This window comes from Bombina bombina, chromosome 7 (assembly GCF_027579735.1).
Source record: "Bombina bombina isolate aBomBom1 chromosome 7, aBomBom1.pri, whole genome shotgun sequence".
Classification (NCBI taxonomy): Eukaryota; Metazoa; Chordata; class Amphibia; order Anura; family Bombinatoridae; genus Bombina; species Bombina bombina.
The window spans coordinates 86,894,763-86,917,880 of NC_069505.1; the positions used below are offsets into that span (position 1 = coordinate 86,894,763).

The 23,118-nt window shown below is 38.8% G+C and overlaps 1 protein-coding gene across 1 annotated transcript in view; it reads right to left on the minus strand.

Moving 5' to 3' along the window:
- Positions 1 to 23,118, minus strand: part of LOC128636246 (mucin-5AC-like) — a 108,565-nt gene that overhangs the window by 49,699 nt on the left and 35,748 nt on the right. Inside the window, exons 7-11 of the mRNA XM_053689283.1 lie at positions 21,871 to 22,009; positions 21,676 to 21,789; positions 6,644 to 6,823; positions 6,283 to 6,522; positions 4,034 to 4,190 (exon numbers count right to left, since the gene is read on the minus strand). Of these exons, the coding sequence (XP_053545258.1) occupies positions 4,034 to 4,190; positions 6,283 to 6,522; positions 6,644 to 6,823; positions 21,676 to 21,789; positions 21,871 to 22,009 (830 nt within the window). The remainder of the gene's footprint in view (positions 1 to 4,033; positions 4,191 to 6,282; positions 6,523 to 6,643; positions 6,824 to 21,675; positions 21,790 to 21,870; positions 22,010 to 23,118) is intronic.

The window sequence follows — 23,118 nt, forward strand, 5'->3', positions numbered from 1 at the left end:
ATCGGGTTGATTGACAGCTCCCTGCTGGCGGCCGATTGGCCGCGAGTCAGCAGGGGGGCGGCGTTGCACCAGCAGCTCTTGTGAGCTGCTGGTGCAATGTTAAATGTGGAGAGCGTATTGCTCTCCGCATTTAGCGAGGTCTTGCGGACCTGATCCGCAGTGTCGGATCAGGTCCGCAAGCCCTTTGATAAATGGGCCCCAAAGTATTTATTCTACAATGATTTACAGCAAAGGAGCAAATCAGCAGATTAGAATGTATTCCACAGAGTTAAAAACATTATAAAAAGCTTATATGATATTAAATATATTGTATATTATACATTTATATTAAACATTATATTTTATTGTTAAGAGCTTTTTAGAATGTTTTTGGTGCTTTGCTGTATATTATCGTGGAATAAATCCTTTGAATGTTGATATTTAGCCCCTGTGAGTATGTTCCATATAGTGCTTGCTGTGATTAATCCCTATGCTGATGGAATCTTACTTAACCCCTGCCAGACCAACGCCATCCATTTCTACTACTACATTTTTACGGTTTTGGGAGAGACCAAGGGGAGTGCTCTTGTTACCTATTGTTTATATTGTGATCCTGTTTTAACAGTTTTGCTCGTACATCTATTTTGCATTATTTAGATCAGGGGTCAGCTACCTTGGACCGCCATGGAAAATTAACTACATTTTCCATGATGCTGAGATACTCTTTAGGTTGTCATGGGATCATCATGGGCAATGTAGTTCCAAAAACATCTGGGAACCCAAGGATGCCGACCCCTGATTTAGAGTACTAAGTTCTTTGTAAAGATTAAAAACGTAGTACTTATTTAAAACAACAAATCTCCTTGAGCATATTTTTTTTTAATAATATTAGAGTACACCAATCATCTGCAACCCTATAGAGAGACCAATCATCCGCAATCCTGGAGAAAGATTCAGCTCTATAACCTCTATGTAACAATCCTATGAAAGGCTTGTCAACATAAAACGCGTAGGATGTTTTTTTCATGTTGTAAGATCACTGCGTGAGGTGTTGCCTTTATGATTTTAATGTATATCAATAAAAGATGTTAGTATTTTAAAACCAACCATCTCTTTATGGACAGGAATAGCACATTTTAATAAGAAAAAAAAATCAGTATAGAGACAGGGGCACAGAGGAGCCCAGAGGATGTACCCTGTGAAAAAGGGGGTGTAAAGTGGAGTCAAAGCATATGGATGAATTTCTAGCTTAATTCTGCAGAATTCATTAATAGGAGGGAAAACAGAACCCACATGAGTGGCACCCTCCCGGATTATGCAATTAATCCAGGTGGATTGCAACCCAAACATTGTGGCACTCCAGAGAAGGTCAAGGGGTTGCTTGCTTGTTTACATTATATATCAATTGCACAGGATATTATTTACTCATATATATTAAATACAAGGCAATTAGGATACTATGTACATACAAAATATCTAGAACAGTGTTATCTATACTGGCATACTCTAAATTAATCAGATTAATTGAAATTATTTTGGCCAAGACAAATCATTTGTACAGACATTTTTTTTTATTTTTTTTTTATTTGTATAATAATAATAAATAGCATTTGCAATACTGATATAAGAAGCAAATGTATCTATGCATATCTGACACAATTAGCACATTAAAAGTAGACTGGCAAATCTTTCCAAACATAAGGTAGCTGGTATCCATGAGGGACACTAGATGCCATGGCTTGTTTTAACTATAAATCTGTGGTACTAGGTGGGTTTCTGGCATAAGGAAGAATATGGGATCAGTGCTAGCAGATAGTGAAGTATCTGGTTTTCGTGAGTGGAGAAGTGAGAGACTAACCCTAGGACAGTGTCTTGAGAGTTTATATACTCTGTGCTTTTATCATAACTCATAATTGTTTGAGCTTATTCTGTGTGAGTATAATTCATGATGATTATTTAAGATGGTGTGTTTTTACTACTGAACTTCTGTCCTGTTTGCTTCATAAAAAAATTGTCTACCAAATCTTCTCAAACATAAGATACTTGGTCTCACACAATGTTTTCCAGATCACCAGCATTTACTGCAAATTAGTAGTTCTTGGAAGGATTTTTACTTTGGTTCCACAACTTGTCACAGGAGTTGCTTGGCATGGTTTTAAAATTGACTCTAATGGCTCTGAGCCTGTATATTGAGTCAGTCTTTCTGTGCATTGGGTGTGATTATATCACTTCTGCTGACTTCAGAGTTTGCTCCCCTGTTGCATTTAAACTTGCAGGTAACTGATACAAATTAACATTTGGCTGCCTGAATTCTAAAGGAAATCATTGAAAATTGATATAGTTTAAACTTAGCGATGCGGAATCTGTTGGCACTCTACAAATAACCGATAATAATAATAACAATAATAATAACTCCTCTTACCATAATACTTTTGTATTACCTTGTTCTAATCCTTACCCAACTCCTGTTGCAATATGGTTGCTGGAATTCGTCATTGCTACAGGAATTGATTTTTCCCCTGTTTCTGGAAAATTTAATCCATCAGAAAGTCATTATCTACTGTGGAACACACAATTCTCTTGCTGGAGAATTGCAACTGATTCAAAAGGCAATGCTGCGCCTGTATTGCCACATGTGAAAATAGATTTTTCCATAAACCTTCTTTCTCCACTGTGGATAAGGCTTTGGAAGTCCGAACAATAATTTCTTTATTGTGTGATGAACTTTTAAAATAAGTGTTATTCTTTTGCTCCTTGAGCCTAAGGTGCTTCATTTCTGGGACACCATTGAAGAAGTAATGAAAGCCATTCATGATGACCCTCATTGAACTGCTTTGACCAAACCCGTATCAGATTTCTACCGCAAGATATAAAACCTGTGGAAGACTGTTTTGCGAAATATCTTCAGGTGTCTAGTGACACTACCTTGGATGAACCATCTTTATTTGATTCATTTAATTTAGTATTATCAGAAGATTTAAAAAGGAATTAGCCAGAGGTGGCTAACCATATTACTTTAAGGAAACCATTAAATTAGTGATTAAAAACTTAGAGAAGACTGACTGAAATGAAAAATGTTTCCTGTCTGCAATCAAGAGGTACTCTATGCCCAATCATCCTCGTATTGTTTAAATTTCAGCTTCTTCTAACTCTGCTAACACTACTTGTAAATAACCATTACACATAGGTATGATTTGCAGACCTTTGACTACTGTGGAACACCAGAGATTTCACCAGACAATATTTGCCATTACTGTTAAAAACCTGGCCATATAATCAGATTCTGTCCATATCATAGTAAGAAGTCTAAAGGTTAAGAGAGACTACCTGCTGTTGCCTTCTATCACTGCCTATGATCCACATTTATCAATTTCAGTAAAATCAGACAGGTGGTGTGCCCATGAATTAGATCCTGGGGAAAACACTGCTATGTGCAGACAAAATTGAAGACAAGAGTGAACACTGGCTAGACCAAATTAAAATGTAAACATAGACCTATATGTCTAAGTTAATTGAATTTAAAAAAAAATAACCCTTTACAGTGGCTAAAAAATTCCAAGAAAAATTACAATTATACATATATTTGGCTATTGGGGATGGAGGGAAGGAACATTTTAAGACCTCATAGGTCCAAGACAATACATATACAGAAAAAAAAACAATGTATTATGTTATTTTTAAGCTCTATGTGTGCAACTGGCTGGGAAAAAGATTGTTCAGTTGGCCAAGTGACCAGCTTCTGGACACCTAAAAAGTCTGGACTTCAGAATAATTCCAGATTTGGGGATTTGTTCCTTTACTAAAAAGGAGGCATTTTCTAGGGTCACCATGAGGTCCAGATTAACAGGCATAAAAAAGAGACAAAGGGCTCATGTACAAAAGTGTTTTTTTTGGAAAGGGCCTATGGCTGTCACATTAATATTTTTTTCATTTTTTTGGAAATGGGCTGATACCTTAACTGTTCAAAGATGATCTTCATGCATGCTTTATTCCTTATAAATATAGCTTTGTTGACTATTTACACGTAACAATCCACTTTTCACTTTATACTCACGACAGATTGTTGGTGATCTCCACTCTATGCACACACAGGCCTCACTACATGCCTGGGCATAGGCTGCCACAACGGTGCAATAACAGTCGCAATCTCCACCCATGTCACATGCACAGGTGTCACTCACACAGTCTTCATAATATTTATCAGGGGCTACCTTTAAGTGGAAAATAGCAAAATATCAGACACAAATATTTGTTTCTTTAGCTTGTGATACTTTGTGGCCCTCTTTATATCAACCAAATAACTTTAAAAAAAAAAGCAAATAGTTTTAGACCTGATACTTATACATTTATAACTAATAACCCTACATATTTTACCAGCCAGGTAAGTATATATATATATATATATATATATATATATAGGTAGACAAGAGGGCATATAAAAGGACAAAAGTAGCGCTGGTTGCTGCAGAGTTATGGTGAATTATAAAATAAATGTCAGTGAATGGACTTAATATAGCTAAATATATACAAATATTTAATTTAAGATGAATACATATACATGTTAATGGATATACAACAATACTGTGTACTTATATATCATGAAAAAATGATGAAGTACCCCATAAGTAGCAGTGGGTATATGCAAAGTGCAAACTTACAAGAAAGAACCTCAATCATATGAGGTAAGTGATCCTCACATCAGAGGATTCCTCTTATGGAATTCAGCTGTCCTCCTTGGGTATGGGTGAAACTTCAGTGGGTTAGCAAGTGATATTCCCTCTGCCTCTTTAAGTATGGTTCCTCTCAAGGTATGGTGAAGTTTCCAGCCGCATATGTGAGGGAAGAACAGAGGCTCAAATAGTGTGATATTGTTTTTATAAAAAGTTTATACTTTATTGTTACACACACACTCTAACAAATGCCTCCTTACACTAAATATCCTCAAGGATAAGAGGTATTGAGAAAGCGTTAAAAGCCCAGTGAGTGCAGAGGTGCAGTCCTTCTCTGCAAACACTTCAGAGTCTCTGAAGAAGAAGGAATCATTTTAAACCTTTGAAACGCGTTAGACAGAAAGAAACGGACTGATTCGATACCGGAAACCCCGGTGAACTTTATTTGCCTTTGGTTTACGAGAGAGAGCAACAATTTAGTGTTTACAGAGAAGGACTGCACCTCTGCACTCACTGCGCTTTTACCGCTTTCTCAATACCTCTTATCCTTGAGGATATTTAGTGTAAGGAGGCATTTGTTAGAGTGTGTGTGTAACAATAAAGTATAAAGTTTTTATAAAAACAATATCACACTATTTGAGCCTCTTTTCTTCCCTCACATATGCGGCTGGAGACTTCACCATACCTTGAGAAGAACCATACTTAAAGAGGCCGAGGGAATATCGCTTGTTAACCCACTGAAGTTTCACCCATACCCAAGGAGGACAGCTGAATTCCATAAGAGAAATCCTCTGATGTGCGGATCACTTACCTCATATGATTGATGTTCAATCTTGTAAATTTGCACTTTGCATATACCCACTGTTACTTGTGGGGTACTTCATCATTTTTTCATGATATATAAGTACACAGTATTGTTGTATATCCATTAACATTTATATGTATTCATCTTAAATTAAATATTTGTATATATTTAGCTATATTAGTCCATTCACTGACATTTATTTTATAATTCACCATAACTCTGCAGCAACCAGCGCTACTTTTGTCTTTTTATATGCCCTCTTGTCTACCCATATTTTGTTTGGTGGGTGTTTTCTGTAAAAGCAAGGGAGTTTTCCCCTGTCTTGTTTCAGTCTTCACCCTTCTTAAAGGGACAGCTGCTTTCAGGTTGGATTTTTGTTAATTGGGAAATTCTGCCTTCTAGTATATATATATATACACATATTTTTAACATATGTATATATTTTTTATGGCTTACTTTTTCTAGCGCCCTTTTACTCCTTTTTCGCTTCCAGTTCTATATATATATATATATATATATATATATATATATATATATATATATATATTATATATATATATATATACATTCATATACATTTTTTTACTTCATAACAAGACATTTACAAAAATTTTGAAAATTAGAACAAACTTAAATGGAAAATCCAGTATAAAAATAAAATGTTCTACGAACAAATTTCCTTATTTTATTATGTTTTTAACTTCTTAAAATCGGAATACATACATAGTTAGGGTTGCTCCTTTAAAACACCCACAAGTATCAACAAATCCTCTAAACTGTAACCTGAACATTTGTCTGTATTGTTATTGATGTATATACATCTTGTACCTCTGAATGACAAGCTGAAAAAACATCACTAATGATAACTGAGCAAAGCTTCTGAGCCCAAGCGATTCTGTAAGGATTCATAGCACATGGGTCTTTAGGTTCCAATACTTCAGGACAAGTTGGGGATAGCTTCCAACTGTCTCTAAACTCTACCACATCTTCAACCACACATTGAGTCCTGGTGGTAAAGTCATTGTTACTATTCCCATCGAAATTGCCACAAAGTCCACAGACCTTTCCCTGCAAAAATAAATACATCCAAATTGTTTATTTAACTTTTAAAATTAAAATCAAAGGAACATTTAAAAATATATCTCAAATATTTGGATAACATAATCTTCTTGGATCTTGCAAGATTTACCTTAAAGTTTAAACTCAGATGAATAAAAATGGTTGTCATTTTATCCCATTCTATAATAAGTCCATATGTCGTTTCAATAACCAAAAAGTTGCCCATGTTTCGCACTTTGTAAGGTATCTCAACGCCATTGGATCTTTCCAGTAGTTCCAGATGTCGATCCGAGAGAATTAACTTATGGGCCTAAAAAAAGAACCAATAAATCAAATAACTTGAGTATTAAGCCATTACCTACAGTAGAGTCCACTGTCTTATTTAGAGTTACTATAAATTATTGGATATATAATTGGAAATGATTTATTATTGGGATTTCCAGCAAAGTATCTAAACACTCCAAAGAGCTTGAGAGATGTAATCAGTCTTTACAATGGACTTTAAAACCCCTTTCTCTCACAGGCATAGGGAAATACCAGAGCACTATATGCAATAAAATTTGATTTTACATATGTTACAAATGTCAGATTTCTCTCATGTGAATAAATTATTTAATTTCTCCTTTAAAGGACATCAATATATTATAGTAGCAAAATATGTTTTTAAAGAAAACAGGAAATATAATAAATGTTGAACTGTGGGGCGGAGCTTGGCCGCTCTGAGAGATGGCCGTGTAGGTGAATAGCTCCTAGGCCCACATCTTTTAACCAAAATAAAAATAGCCTCATCAATTACTCTATTATACCAGGAGAGGGGTTAACAAGCCCAGGAGCAGATCAGATTGGGATTTCTTCCTGATACGACGGCCGCGCTGGTTGCGGCACTAAAGACTGGAGCCGGTGGCGAGGTAGAGAGGGAGATCGCGCCATTTCTAATAAAAAAAAAGAGGGGACCAAAAATCACTCACGTAAGCAGTGGCGATTCTGACAGCAGAGGACCCGATCAAGAAGAGGTCCGCTTGGTGAGCAGGGCAGCATATACAGCCAGATTGTGTTCAGAATGGACAGGGAATCCACCGGAGCTACAAAGTGACCACCCCTTACACCGTTGGGCTAATAAATACCACAGGCAGTACATATAACGGGCAACCGGAGGGGGAATCAGGACAACTAGTCTTACACCCAGCACACAACTGAGGCTCCCCAGGCTAAACGGCCAGTTAATACGCTGCACATTAAGGACTAGGCCCTCACTGCAGGGGAATACAGTTACTGCAGACACTGCAGCACAGGCCTAGACCATCAAGGGGTGCACATATTAAACATACCCTTGCCATAAAGGGACTCCACTCCTGCGTGCCATAAACAAAACAAGTCTGCTACACAGCATCATTTTTGTAATAAACCTCACTACCTATCTTGCCCACAACAGAAGTGAGAGATAGTGGACCCAGACACTATAAATAAGACACACTCAAATTAAGCAGTTAGAATGCCAGGCCGTAAGTCACTTAAACCTGATGGGCTCTCTAGCTCAAAGATGCTAAAGAATTATCTTAAACAGCCTGAAACTAACAACCTCAGCAAGTTGAGACACCCAAAAATAATACACCAGCAGCGAATAACCAGACTGTATCACCCTCAACCTTGTCTACAGCATATCTCACAAAAGAGGATCTAAAATCGCTGTGCACAAAAGAAGATGTAAAGGAGATAGTGTCAGAGGTTAAGAACTGGTTTGGTGAGCTGAAAAGGGACATTTCAAGAGTGACACAGAGGGTCACAACGCTAGAAGAAAAGCCACAACGCCACCTTCAACGACATCCAACATATCTCCGCATAGCATACGAACAAGATGAGACCCATCCACCACCTTCTTGAGAGGAAGGAGGATTTAGACAATCGGGGAAGGAGGAACAATTCACGAATACGGGGAATACCCGAAAACATACAGCCAGGTGCTCTTGAAGGATGTCTTCAGAGTCTTTTCTGAACCCTCAGGGGTGATGAAAGTGCACCCAGAGATACAAATTGAAAGGGCACATAGGGCATTACGGGGCGCAACCCCCCCCCCAAAAGCCCCCCCCCCCCCCCCCGAGAGACATTATTCTTAAAATCCTACATTACAAGGACAAAGAAGAGATCCTGAGGCACGCCAGGCAGAAGAAAGACTTTACACATGCCAGAAACAGAATCCAGATCTTTGCTGACCTAAGCCCCACTACTTTGCAGAAAAGAAGGGAGCTGTCTTACAGCACATCAACTCTAGGAGATCAAAATATCCCATATAGATGGGGGTTTCCAGTGAGCATTATTGCTACCAGAGGGGATACAACTGCTGTTTTCAAAACCAAAGATGATCTCCCACATTTCTGTGAGGCACTGCGGATCTCCATTAAACATCCAGACCCTACATCAGACAATCCACTGGACTCGCATGCACCCTCAGCTAGAATCCGTCCCCCTCCCGAGGAAAATCGAGGAGGACCATCTGCTACTCAATCGTCTGCTGCGTGCAGCACGGACTCCAATTCTGGCGAATAACATAACACAAATACCTTTCTCCTGGGACTATCATTACCGTTACTTTTTAGGAGGCTACAGGTCTTATGTTTTCTTACTGTACTGTTGCAAAAAACAATTCTTTTAGGGGTTAGAGATGTGGAATATTTCCCACTCTGCTACTGTTATTGTTGTTTAGTTTTTCACTGTGGGCTTAGCAATCTCATAGGGAAGTCAATCAACAGTCTTTAGTACTTATTGTTACTAACTATATTCAAAAGTATTCATTGTATTGATTGTCAGCTTTGTACACATTTGTTATAGCACATTTATCCACACTTGGGGGCCTGCACTGGAGGGTCAGCCTAGACGTTAGACTCCACACGTGTAGCCAGGCACTACTCTCTGATCGTTAGCATACTCAGATTTCTAAATAGTCCAACAGACACAAATGGCTAACTCCCCAGAACACAGGGCACAACCCTTTACACTGATTTCAATCAACGCCAAGGGTTTAAACAGCTCTGATAAGAGATCAGGGGCCTTTAGATAATTACATCACGCAGCAGGAGACATCATTTTTATACAAGAGACACATTTCCAGAAAGGGAAGGAACCAAAATATGTTAGCAACCAATACAAAACAGCCTTCATGGCCTCGGACCGGGACATAAAAAGGAGGAGTGGGAATTTGGTTGTGTAATTCAATTAAATTTCAACCCAAACACATAGAAAAAAGATGCAAATGGTAGGTACATAATCATCTTGGGCCTTCTATTTGATCGCCCGGCGACATAGTGAACATATATCTCCCAAACACGGGGAAAACAAATACTCTTCAAACAAATAACTCAGTTACTACTCGAACACACAACAGGCACACTATTTATGGGTGGAGACTTTCAATCTCCCTTTATAGTGTACCGAAACAACAATCAAAGTGGTAACAACACATATACAACAATTAAAACTACATGATGTCTGGAGAACCACTAACCCATCCACGCGTGATTACACTTTCTACTCACATCCGCATTGCACATACTCCAGGATTGACTACTTTCTGAGCGATCAGATAGGCCTAGCCATGATAGTTAATTCTTACATGCTACCAACAACATGGTCAGACCACGCCCCGGTAATGTGTAAAATAGAATGGCCCACGACTCCAATTCTGCCTTTCATTTGGAGACTAGATGATTTTATCCTAGATAACCCCTTAATTAAAATGGACATAGATACAGCGTTGGGCCACTATTTCAGAGAAAATTCAGATGACAACATTACTCCAACTACCCTCTGGGAGGCGCACAAGTGTGTTGTCAGAGGGGACTTCATTAAATTCAAATCCAGAGAAACTAGGGACAACAGACAATTCCTAAATTCTACGTTAGCCCAAATTAGACACTGGGAGTTGGAACACAAAAAGAATCCCTCCTCCACACCAACACTAGGACTCAATACACAGGCCAGGACTGATCTTAGGAATCACCTCACTAAAATGTATCAACGTAAGACGGCTTTGTTGAAACAAAGGTATTACGACACTAATGACAAAGCAGGCGCGTCTCTAGCGAGGGCTCTTAAACACAAACAATTGAACACACATATACATTCCATTCAAGATCAAGAGGGCAACACGCACAAATATAGCATTCAACATTGCAGAAACATGCAGACTATTTTATGGAAAACTATACAACTTACATAATGATTTCACACAAGATGATATAGACAAATTCTTGCTTGACCTTAGTCTCCCCACGGTTTCAGCGGGGGATTTAGAGTTACTGGAAGCACCAGTCTCTATAGTGGAAACCAAAGCGGCTATCATAAACATGCCCAACGGGAAGAGCCCTGGATCTGACGGCCTTAGTGTCAAATATTACAAAACATACATGCACCACCTGTTACAACCCCCCACTTCGGTCTTTAACACTCTCCTGGAAGATGTTGGTTTTACAGACCAAATGTTGAAAGCATTCATAACCATCCTCCCTAAACAGGGTAAGAGTCCGGACAGACTGGAGAACTTTCGCCCCATCTCTTTGTTAAATGTGGATATAAAGATCTACGCAAAAATAATAGCCACAAGAATAAATAAACTCCTTCCCGCACTGATACATCCCAATCAGGTGGGCTTTGTCCCCGGTAGAGAAGCACGGGACAATACATTAAAAATATTGCAGCTGACATCTTACGCCCAATTACATAATATTCCAATGATCCTGGTTTCCACCGACGCTGAAAAGGCTTTCGATAGGGTTCACTGGGGGTTCTTGAGGGCAACTTTGGCCAAAATGAAATTTAGTGATAAGATCATAGCACACATTTTCTCTTTGTATAACAAACCGGCAGCTCAGGTCAAAGTGAATGGCTTGCTCTCTGAAAAAATTCTTATACAGAACGGGACAATGCAGGGTTGCCCGCTCTCGCCCATTCTGTTTGCTATTACCATCGAAGCACTAGCACAAAAGATTCAACTGGATGCCCAAATAAAGGGTATCAAGACTGGGACGTGCGAGCAACAAGCTTTACGCTCTACGCAGATGACATCTTACTGTCTCTCATGGACATAGATACCTCCCTACATAAAGTTCTAAAGACATTTGCAGAATACGGCAACGTGTCGAACTTCCACCTCAACCTTAGTAAATCGGAACAGCTAAATATAGCATACAACTCTGAACAGTTACCCAAAACACTATTAAACTGTCCCTTGAAAAGGCAACATTCAAAAATGAAATATCTGGGAATATTTCTCTCCCCAGATCCACAAGTGATATTCCAGGCCAACTACAAAAAACTAGAAAACAGCTTAATCTCAGACCTATCCAGCTGGAGAAACAAGTCAATTTCTTGGCTGGGTAGAATTAATGTGGTGAAAAACATAATTTATGTAAGAACTTACCTGATAAATTCATTTCTTTCATATTAGCAAGAGTCCATGAGCTAGTGACGTATGGGATATACATTCCTACCAGGAGGGGCAAAGTTTCCCAAACCTCAAAATGCCTATAAATACACCCCTCACCACACCACAATTCAGTTTAACGAATAGCCAAGAAGTGGGGTGATAAAAAAGTGCGAAAGCATATAAAATAAGGAATTGGAATAATTGTGCTTTATACAAAAATCATAACCACCACAAAAAAAGGGCGGGCCTCATGGACTCTTGCTAATATGAAAGAAATGAATTTATCAGGTAAGTTCTTACATAAATTATGTTTTCTTTCATGTAATTAGCAAGAGTCCATGAGCTAGTGACGTATGGGATAATGACTACCCAAGATGTGGATCTTTCCACACAAGAGTCACTAGAGAGGGAGGGATAAAATAAAGACAGCCAATTCCTGCTGAAAATAATCCACACCCAAAATAAAGTTTAACGAAAAACATAAGCAGAAGATTCAAACTGAAACCGCTGCCTGAAGTACTTTTCTACCAAAAACTGCTTCAGAAGAAGAAAATACATCAAAATGGTAGAATTTAGTAAAAGTATGCAAAGAGGACCAAGTTGCTGCTTTGCAGATTTGGTCAACCGAAGCTTCATTCCTAAACGCCCAGGAAGTAGAAACTGACCTAGTAGAATGAGCTGTAATTCTCTGAGGCGGAGTTTTTACCCGACTCAACATAGGCAAGATGAATTAAAGATTTCAACCAAGATGCCAAAGAAATGGCAGAAGCTTTCTGGCCTTTTCTAGAACCGGAAAAGATAACAAATAGACTAGAAGTCTTACAAAAAGATTTCGTAGCTTCAACATAATATTTCAAAGCTCTAACAACATCCAAAGAATGCAACGATTTCTCCTTAGAATTCTTAGGATTAGGACATAATGAAGGAACCACAATTTCTCTACTAATGTTGTTGGAATTCACAACTTTAGGTAAAAATTCAAAAGAAGTTCGCAACACCGCCTTATCCTGATGAAAAATCAGAAAAGGAGACTCACAAGAAAGAGCAGATAATTCAGAAACTCTTCTGGCAGAAGAGATGGCCAAAAGGAACAAAACTTTCCAAGAAAGTAATTTAATGTCCAATGAATGCATAGGTTCAAACGGAGGAGCTTGAAGAGCTCCCAGAACCAAATTCAAACTCCAAGGAGGAGAAATTGACTTAATGACAGGTTTTATACGAACCAAAGCTTGTACAAAACAATGAATATCAGGAAGAATAGCAATCTTTCTGTGAAAAAGAACAGAAAGAGCAGAGATTTGTCCTTTCAAAGAAACTTGCGGACAAACCCTTATCTAAACCATCCTGAAGAAACTGTAAAATTCTCGGTATTCTAAAAGAATGCCAGGAAAAATGATGAGAAAGACACCAAGAAATATAAGTCTTCCAGACTCTATAATATATCTCTCGAGATACAGATTTACGAGCCTGTAACATAGTATTAATCACAGAGTCAGAGAAACCTCTTTGACCAAGAATCCAGCGTTCAATCTCCATACCTTTAAATTTAAGGATTTCAGATCCTGATGGAAAAAAGGACCTTGTGACAGAAGGTCTGGTCTTAACGGAAGAGTCCACGGTTGGCAAGAGGCCATCCGGACAAGATCCGCATACCAAAACCTGTGAGGCCATGCCGGAGCTACCAGCAGAACAAACGAGCATTCCTTCAGAATCTTGGAGATTACTCTTGGAAGAAGAACTAGAGGCGGAAAGATATAGGCAGGATGATACTTCCAAGGAAGTGATAATGCATCCACTGCCTCCGCCTGAGGATCCCGGGATCTGGACAGATACCTGGGAAGTTTCTTGTTTAGATGGGACGCCATCAGATCTATTTCTGGAAGTTCCCACATTTGAACAATCTGAAGAAATACCTCTGGGTGAAGAGACCATTCGCCCGGATGCAACGTTTGGCGACTGAGATAATCCGCTTCCCAATTGTCTACACCTGGGATATGAACCGCAGAGATTAGACAGGAGCTGGATTCCGCCCAAACCAAAATTCGAGATACTTCTTTCATAGCCAGAGGACTGTGAGTCCCTCCTTGATGATTGATGTATGCCACAGTTGTGACATTGTCTGTCTGAAAACAAATGAACGATTCTCTCTTCAGAAGAGGCCAAAACTGAAGAGCTCTGAAAATTGCACGGAGTTCCAAAATATTGATCGGTAATCTCACCTCCTGAGATTCCCAAACTCCTTGTGCCGTCAGAGATCCCCACACAGCTCCCATCCTGTGAGACTTGCATCTGTTGAAATTACAGTCCAGGTCGGAAGCACAAAAGAAGCCCCCTGAATTAAACGATGGTGATCTGTCCACCATGTTAGAGAGCGATCGAACAATCGGTTTTAAAGATATTAATTGAGATATCTTCGTGTAATCCTTGCACCATTGCTTCAGCATACAGAGCTGAAGAGGTCGCATGTGAAAACGAGCAAAGGGGATCGCGTCCGATGCAGCAGTCATAAGACCTAGAATTTCCATGCATAAGGCTACCGAAGGGAATGATTGTGACTGAAGGTTTCGACAAGCTGCAATCAACTTTAGACGTCTCTTGTCTGTTAAAGACAGAGTCATGGACACTGAATCCATCTGGAAACCCAGAAAGGTTACCCTTGTCTGAGGAATCAAAGAACTTTTTGGTAAATTGATCCTCCAACCATGATCTTGAAGAAACAACACAAGTCGATTCGTATGAGATTCTGCTAAATGTAAAGACTGAGCAAGTACCAAGATATCGTCCAAATAAGGAAATACCACAATACCCTGTTCTCTGATTACAGACAGCAGGGCACCGAGAACCTTTGTAAAAATTCTTGGAGCTGTAGCTAGGCCAAACGGCAGAGCCACAAACTGGTAATGCTTGTCCAGAAACGAGAATCTCAGGAACTGATAATGATCTGGATGAATCGGAATATGCAGATATGCATCCTGTAAATCTATTGTGGACATATAATTCCCTTGCTGAACAAAAGGTAAGATAGTCCTTACAGTTACCATCTTGAACGTTGGTATCCTTACATAACGATTCAATATTTTTAGATCCAGAACTGGTCTGAAAGAATTCTCCTTCTTTGGTACAATGAAGAGATTTGAATAAAACCCCATCCCTGTTCCGGGACTGGAACTGGCATAATTACTCCAGTCAACTCTAGATCTGAAACATATTTCAGAAATGCTTGAGCTTTTACTGGATTTACTGGGACACGGGAAAGAAAAAATCTCTTTGCAGGAGGTCTCAACTTGAAACCAATTCTGTACCCTTCTGAAACAATGCTCTGAATCCAAAGATTGTGAACAGAATTGATCCAAATTTCCTTGAAAAAACGTAACCTGCCCCCTACCAGCTGAGCTGGAATGAGGGCCGCACCTTCATGTGGACTTAGAAGCAGGCTTTGCCTTTCTAGCTGGCTTGGATTTATTCCAGACTGGAGATGGTCTCCAAACTGAAACTGCTCCTGAGGATGAAGGATCAGGCTTTTGTTCTTTGTTGAAACGAAAGGAACGAAAACGATTATTAGCCCTGTTTTTACCTTTAGATTTTTTATCCTGTGGTAAAAAAGTTCCTTTCCCACCAGTAACAGTTGAAATAATGGAATCCAACTGAGAACCAAATAATTTGTTACCCTGGAAAGAAATGGAAAGTAAAGTTGATTTAGAAGCCATATCAGCATTCCAAGTTTTAAGCCATAAAGCTCTTCTAGCTAAAATAGCTAGAGACATAAACCTGACATCAACTCTGATAATATCAAAAATGGCATCACAGATAAAATTATTAGCATGCTGAAGAAGAATAATAATATCATGAGAATCACGATGTGTTACTTGTTGCGCTAAAGTTTCCAACCAAAAAGTTGAAGCTGCAGCAACATCAGCCAAAGATATAGCAGGTCTAAGAAGATTACCTGAACACAGATAAGCTTTTCTTAGAAAGGATTCAATTTTCCTATCTAGAGGATCCTTAAACGAAGTACCATCTGACGTAGGAATAGTAGTACGTTTAGCAAGGGTAGAAATAGCCCCATCAACTTTTAGGGATCTTGTCCCAAAATTCTAATCTGTCAGACGGCACAGGATATAATTGCTTAAAACGTTTAGAAGGAGTAAATGAATTACCCAAATTATCCCATTCTTTGGAAATTACTGCAGAAATAGCATTAGGAACAGGAAAAACTTCTGGAATAACCACAGGAGCTTTAAATACCTTATCTAAACGTTTAGAATTAGTATCAAGAGGACCAGAATCCTCTATTTCTAAAGCAATTATGAAGATTTGTCAGCATCAACCTCTGAGACAGAATCCTCTGAACCAGAGGAATCATCCGAATCAGAATGATGATGTTCATTTAAAAAATCATCTGTAGGGAGAGAAGTTTTAAAAGATTTTTTACGTTTACTAGAAGGAGAAATAACAGACATAGCCTTCTTTATGGATTCAGAAACAAAATCTCTTATATTATCAGGAACATTCTGCACCTTAGATGTTGAAGGAACTGCAACAGGCAATGGTACTTTACTAAAGGAAATATTATCTGCTTTAACAAGTTTGTCATGACAATCAATACAAACAACAGCTGGAGGAATAGGTACCAAAAGTTTACAGCAGATACACTTAGCTTTGGTAGATTCAGCACTTGACAGCGATTTTCCTGTAGTATCTTCTGACTCAGATGCAACGTGAGACATCTTGCAATATGTAAGAGAAAAAACAACATATATATATAAAGCAAAATTGATCAAATTCCTTAAATGACAGTTTCAGGAATGGGAAAAAATGCCAAAGAACAAGCTTCTAGCAACCAGAAGCAATAAAAAATGAGACTTAAATAATGTGGAGACAAAAGCGACGCCCATATTTTTTCGCGCCAAATAAGACGCCCACATTATTTGGCGCCTAAATGCTTTCTGGCGCCAAAAATGACGCCACATCCGGAACGCCGACATTTTTGGCGCAAAATAACGTCAAAAAATGACGCAACTTCCGGCGACACGTATGACGCCGGAAACGGAAATAGAAATTTTTGCGCCAAAAAAGTCCGCGCCAAGAATGACGCAATAAAATGAAGCATTTTCAGCCCCCGCGAGCCTAACAGCCCACAGGGAAAAAGTCAAATTTTAAGGTAAGAAAAATGTTAAATTAAAATGCATTATCCCAAATATGAAACTGACTGTCTGAAAATAAGGAAAGTTGAACATTCTGAGTCAAGGCAAATAAATGTTTGAATACATATATTTAGAACTTTATAAACAAAGTGCCCAACCATAGCTAGGAGTGTCACAGAAAATAAGACTTACTTACCCCAGGACACTCATCTACATATAGCAGATAGCCAAACCAGTACTGAAACGAGAATCAGCAGAGGTAATGGTATATATAAGAGTATATCGTCGATCTGAAAAGGGAGGTAAGAGATGAATCTCTACGACCGATAACAGAGAACCTATGAAATAGACCCCGTAGAAGGAGATCACTGCATTCAAATAGGCAATACTCTCCTCACATCCCTCTGACATTCACTGCACGCTGAGAGGAAAACCGGGCTCCAACTTGCTGCGGAGCGCATATCAACGTAGAATCTAGCACAAACTTACTTCACCACCTCCATCGGAGGCAAAGTTTGTAAAACTGAATTGTGGGTGTGGTGAGGGGTGTATTTATAGGCATTTGAGGTTTGGGAAACTTTGCCCCTCCTGGTAGGAATGTATATCCCATACGTCACTAGCTCATGGACTCTTGCTAATTACATGAAAGAAATGAATGTGCTGCCTAGATTACTTTACCTTTCACATACGACACACATACCATTACCGATATGCTACTTAGACAGAATTCAAACTCTTATAGATCAATACATTTGGAAGGATATCAAACCCAGAGTGGCTAAACGGTCTTTAAATGTCCCAAAGGACAGAGGTGGACTGGGGGTGCCTAACAAAACAGCGTATAAACAAGCAATCACTTTACATAGGCTGCTGGACTGGTGTCACAATGACCCTCACAAAGAGTGGGTCCAAATAAACTGTGATATTCTTAACACAATTAATATGGGGACAGTCGCCTGGTTACTCACAAAACATAGGCCAAAGGCTACGATGGCTTATCCCCTACTCTCTGATTTTTTTCCTTACATGAGGTAATATAATAAATACCTCTACAAACATATCCACGATAATCTCCCCACTTACCCCATGTGTAACAACCCCGCACTACCATGGGACCTTAAAGATATTAGATCAGATCAACAAGCTCACATGATAGACAGAGTGTTCTCCACTCTGGTTGAGGGACACAAACTGAAAGACCTCAATAGGATTCAGGAAGACACACCTCACATTCCCATGACCTGGTTCTCACATACTCAACTCTGCCATTTTCTTTCCACACACCAACACAAACAACAACTCACAAGACCAAAGACCCCCTTTGAAATCCTTTGCACACAAGACTCTCCCACAAGACACGCAATATCAAAGCTTTACAAACTCCTTTTACTGGAGGACACACAGGCACTTCCTTCCTATGTCAAGGCGTGGGAAAAGGAATTACAATCTGACATCTCTTATCACGAATGGCAAAAAGCCTTCCATTACACAAAACATTCATCAATATCAGCTAGGGTGCAAGAATCCAATTACAAGTTCCTCTGCCACTGGTATCTCACACCAAATAGATTGCAATGCATATACAAAACGGTTTCGCGAAGATGCTGGAGGGAATGCGGAGGAAAGGGTTCACTAGTTCACATCTGGTGGGAATGTCCCAGGCTTGACACATACTGGACAGAGATTCTCAAACATATAAAAGACACAATAGGATATACCCTGCCCAGCAACCCCAAATCACTTGTATATTTATCCTTACCTAGGGTAGAGAACAAACTCATAAGGCATTACTGATGGTAATGTTGAATAGCGCCAAAATGCTGGTGCCCAGATACTGGAAATCTCAGACAGTTCCAACCTTAGAGGAATGGAAACAACAGGTCTCCACATTGCTTCACCTTGAAAGATATCACCATATGAGTCAAGGCACATTGGACACTCACAAGTATATGTTGGCTGCGTGGGCAGACGGTGAAGCCATACCTAATGAGTAGGTCACACTCTTTGGTATCTATCAATTCATCTTTTAAGTATTCAGGACACGGGCGACATGGGTACATAGACGATGCAGGAAACACAGAACAGAGGGGCTCTTACTTTTGGGGGATCCCCCCGGTGCTCAACTCAACTCATGCAGCTAACATTTTTCACACTATTATGAATCAATAGAATACAATTTATGAGTATTGTTTTAATATTGTTGTACTCCAATCTTTATATACATATGTGGTTGTGGATCTTTTGGACATCCCGCATCCTCTCCTTTCTTTTCTCCTCCTCACGGTGGGCTGAACTCAGCCTCTATCAGGAAAAGGGGCACAACTCCCCTTAGGACTGTATATTGTAAACATTCTAGAACGGGCTTGGGCCTGCTTATCAATGGGGAGGGGACTTTTTCTATGTTAATGCTGCGGGATGTTGGCGAGAAGTACGTTACACATATATTGTTTAACTTGTAATCAATAAGGATGTTGTACTTTATTACATTTAATAAAGCTTTTGAAAAATTAAAAAAAAAAGATATAAAAAAGTTAAAAAAAAAAAAAAAAGAAAAGAAAGGTAAAGAATATTTTTAATACAGACGTGGGGACCGTCTCTAAGTTAATATAACAAAAATGAAGTTCCATTTTATATAGCTCATAGTTCCTTTTTCACATCATCAGGGCACTCTATGCGATATCATCTACGCATGCTCACCTCACATAGTCATTCTTTTATGTTTGCATATGCACTAAACCTAAACATGTTGTTCAGATGGGTTTGTTCTCCCTTTTATTAGCCCAAAACTTTATTTTTAGCACAGACTTGTGAGGTAGAGTTGTTTTCTTTGTTTTCCCTTTTAGAATTACCAGCATGTAGCAACAATTATATGTGGTGCTCTGTATTATTTTCCGCTGATGAGCGAACACTGTATGTGATATTTCTTTGAAACTTCAATAAAAAAATGTTTATAAAAAAATAAAATAAAATAAATAAATGTTGAACTGTTGCCATCACACCAAAGCTATACAAAATAAGAGCCCCTCCAGAAACACAACATTTATCAAGTAATATTGGTAACTGTTCATTTCTATAGAAGAAATCTTGCCATAATAGAGACAGTATCTTATGAGATTGGTTATTTTTACAATAACCCTCATTGAATCTGTAGACCCTTTTCCAATAGTAAGTCCATACAACCGCCTAGGTGTCAGACTACTGCTTTTAAGGAAGCAAACCTAAATTCAGTGGATCTAAAATAAATCATCCTTAACTTTAAAATAAGCACTTGATGCAGCTTAATCAAAGTCATCTCTCAGGCAGGATTGTTAATGGGAAGGCTAACTATCAAAATTGAGCCTATCCATATTTCTGACTATTTAATCGCATTACCAAATCAAAAGAGCAGATGTGTACAGGTTTTACACTGGCTGTTCATTTAACATAGATATGCAATCCGGAAAACATTATTATTAATAGACTTGTCTCCTGCAGTTTTTACTCAGAATTGGACTTTCTATCAAATTCTGTGCGCTAATGCCCAGATTGAATATAAGCTTCTTGTATATCTTAGTCTGTAATTATAATGGGCTAGATAACAAGTGGCACAATAACTTTAGCGTGTGCGCAGTATAAGAGTATTGCAGGCGCGTTGGGTTAGCATGACTGAAGACTTGGCATAGAGGGTTAGAGCTAAAAGAAAAGTTGCCCCAAGCACAACTTAAATTCGTTGTTTTTTTGCATTGAGAAATTGGGTTGGAGACTTATTGTATATTACAATGACAGATTGGGCGAGTCTGGTTAGAATTATCTGCTGTTGGGATTTAGGATGATGTTGAAGTATCATGCAGGTTTTTGACAGCATGGATAAAGTTATTTGCAATGGGAGATGTCTCAAATATATTTTAATAGGGAGGGTCAGATAAGAGTCAGGGTTAATTGGGGATAACAGTGTCACCTATGTAATATAGGTACTAGTTTTATAGAGACTGAGGTCAGAAACACAAAGGGCTTGCCATACCTATCAGCAGTCAAGTGCTTTTATGGATTTGTAATATGCATATAGCAGACTGTTACTAAATAATAGCAATGCAGGTATGACCCAATCACTAAAATGAGACAATCACTAAAATGAAGCTGCTATGGCCCTGTATTTCTACATTTATTTAATTAAAGGAACAGCAAAATAAAAAGTAAACTTTCCAGATTCAGATAGAACATTGGATTTTAAACAATTTTCAAATTGACTTCTGTTTTCAAATTGACTTAGTTATCTTAGGATATTTGTTGAAGACTAACTCTAGATAGGCATTTATGACCTCAAGAGTATCCATGTATTTTTATTACTCGATGGCAGCAGTGTTTGCAACAATGTTGGTAGCAATGTTACACTTTGGTACAAACACTGCTGCCATAGAGTTTATATTTCGTTCAAACTTACTTCAGATTTAGAGCTACATATCACAGAATATACTGAAATATACTAAACAGATACACTTAATAATTTTTAGTTAAGTAAAGCCACTAGAAAATTTTAAGCAAATGTGTTCAGTTACACTGACATGGGATTCTGACAACCATTAAATAAATGAAATGTGGAGTATCTGGTCATCTACTAACCCCAAGGAATACAATTATGGCTTTAGAGCAAGTAGTTCCTGTGGATCCACAAGGGATGTTTTCAGTAATGATTCTGAAGGTGCCATTTGTCAAGTCATGAAAGTCACAATAATCCTGAGAGGAAATAAAAAAAGGAAACAGATAAGATGTATATATTTATTCCTGGATAGTCCAACTAAAAGATTGTTATAGTACCTGAACCAGGATATATTCACATTCTCCATTTGTAGTGTAGCGCTTACTGTCGAAAGTGATGTAATGCCCTTCTCCATAAAGAGTGCATATTCCCATTGTTGGCTTGCTATTGCATACCCAAGTCCTGTTTCTACACACACTGTTGAAAGAATAAAAGTACAATCAGGCAGCACTGCTTAAATATAACATCTTCTTTATTGGGAAAATTAAAGAAAAGCACTGACTACTTTTCTGGCATAGAGCCCTTAGTCATGTCTCAATACAATTGTACATCACACTCCAATTTAAATAAATCACCTGCTAAACAACTCCTCCTTGCTTTAACCCTTTAACACATTTTCAGACATTTTATGTAGGATATTGCCACCTAGTGATCACAGCACTTTTATTCTGGACTTTGTGTATTTATTTTTAAGTGCACCCCGGGCAGCATTTTGATATCTAATTGCTGAGAGTGCTGTATAACTGCATGGACAAAGTTATGAAGGCTGTGATTAGTGAGTTATCATGCATTTTTTAATGGATTGGTATGAGTTTACATTTGAAAAGCATGTAAAAACATAAAATAAATAATAACGTTTGATGTCGGATGATCAGTTGACAACTATGGGGCCCATTATCAAGCTCTGGACCCGTGTTTTTGGCGAGCCTGTAGGCTCACCAGAAACACCAGTTATGAAGCAATGGTCTAAATACCCCTGCTCCATAAACTCTCCGCCTGCTCTGAGGAGGCGGACAGACATTGCTGCAATTCAACCTGATAGAGTACGATCGGGTTGATTGACATTGGCCGTGAACCTGCAGGGGGCAGCGTTGCACCAGCAGCTCACAAGAGCTGCTGGTGCAATGCTGAATACGGAGAGCGTATTGCTCTCCGTATTCAGAGAGGTCTGTCAGACCTGATCCGTACTGTCGGATCAGGTCCGACAGACCTTTGTGAAATAGGGGCCTAAATCTAAAATGATAAAAATACAGCCGACAAAAATTAATTTCGTTCAAATTTTTTCATAATGAATATTCGTAGAATATAAAACAAATATAAATGTTTAAAAGCTACAGATAAAACAAGTTCACCTGTAGTTTATACTTACCTTCAGTGTGCTGTAGAGACACTCTTACCCGGACCTCTTCTTCACAGAGCCACGGCTGAACTAGCAGGAGGCTTAGCATCGCTGCTCCAAGGGACTGCGCTAAAGAACCTTCTTCTTTAGCGCAGACCCATGGAGCCTTCTGTTGGCTCGGCCGGGC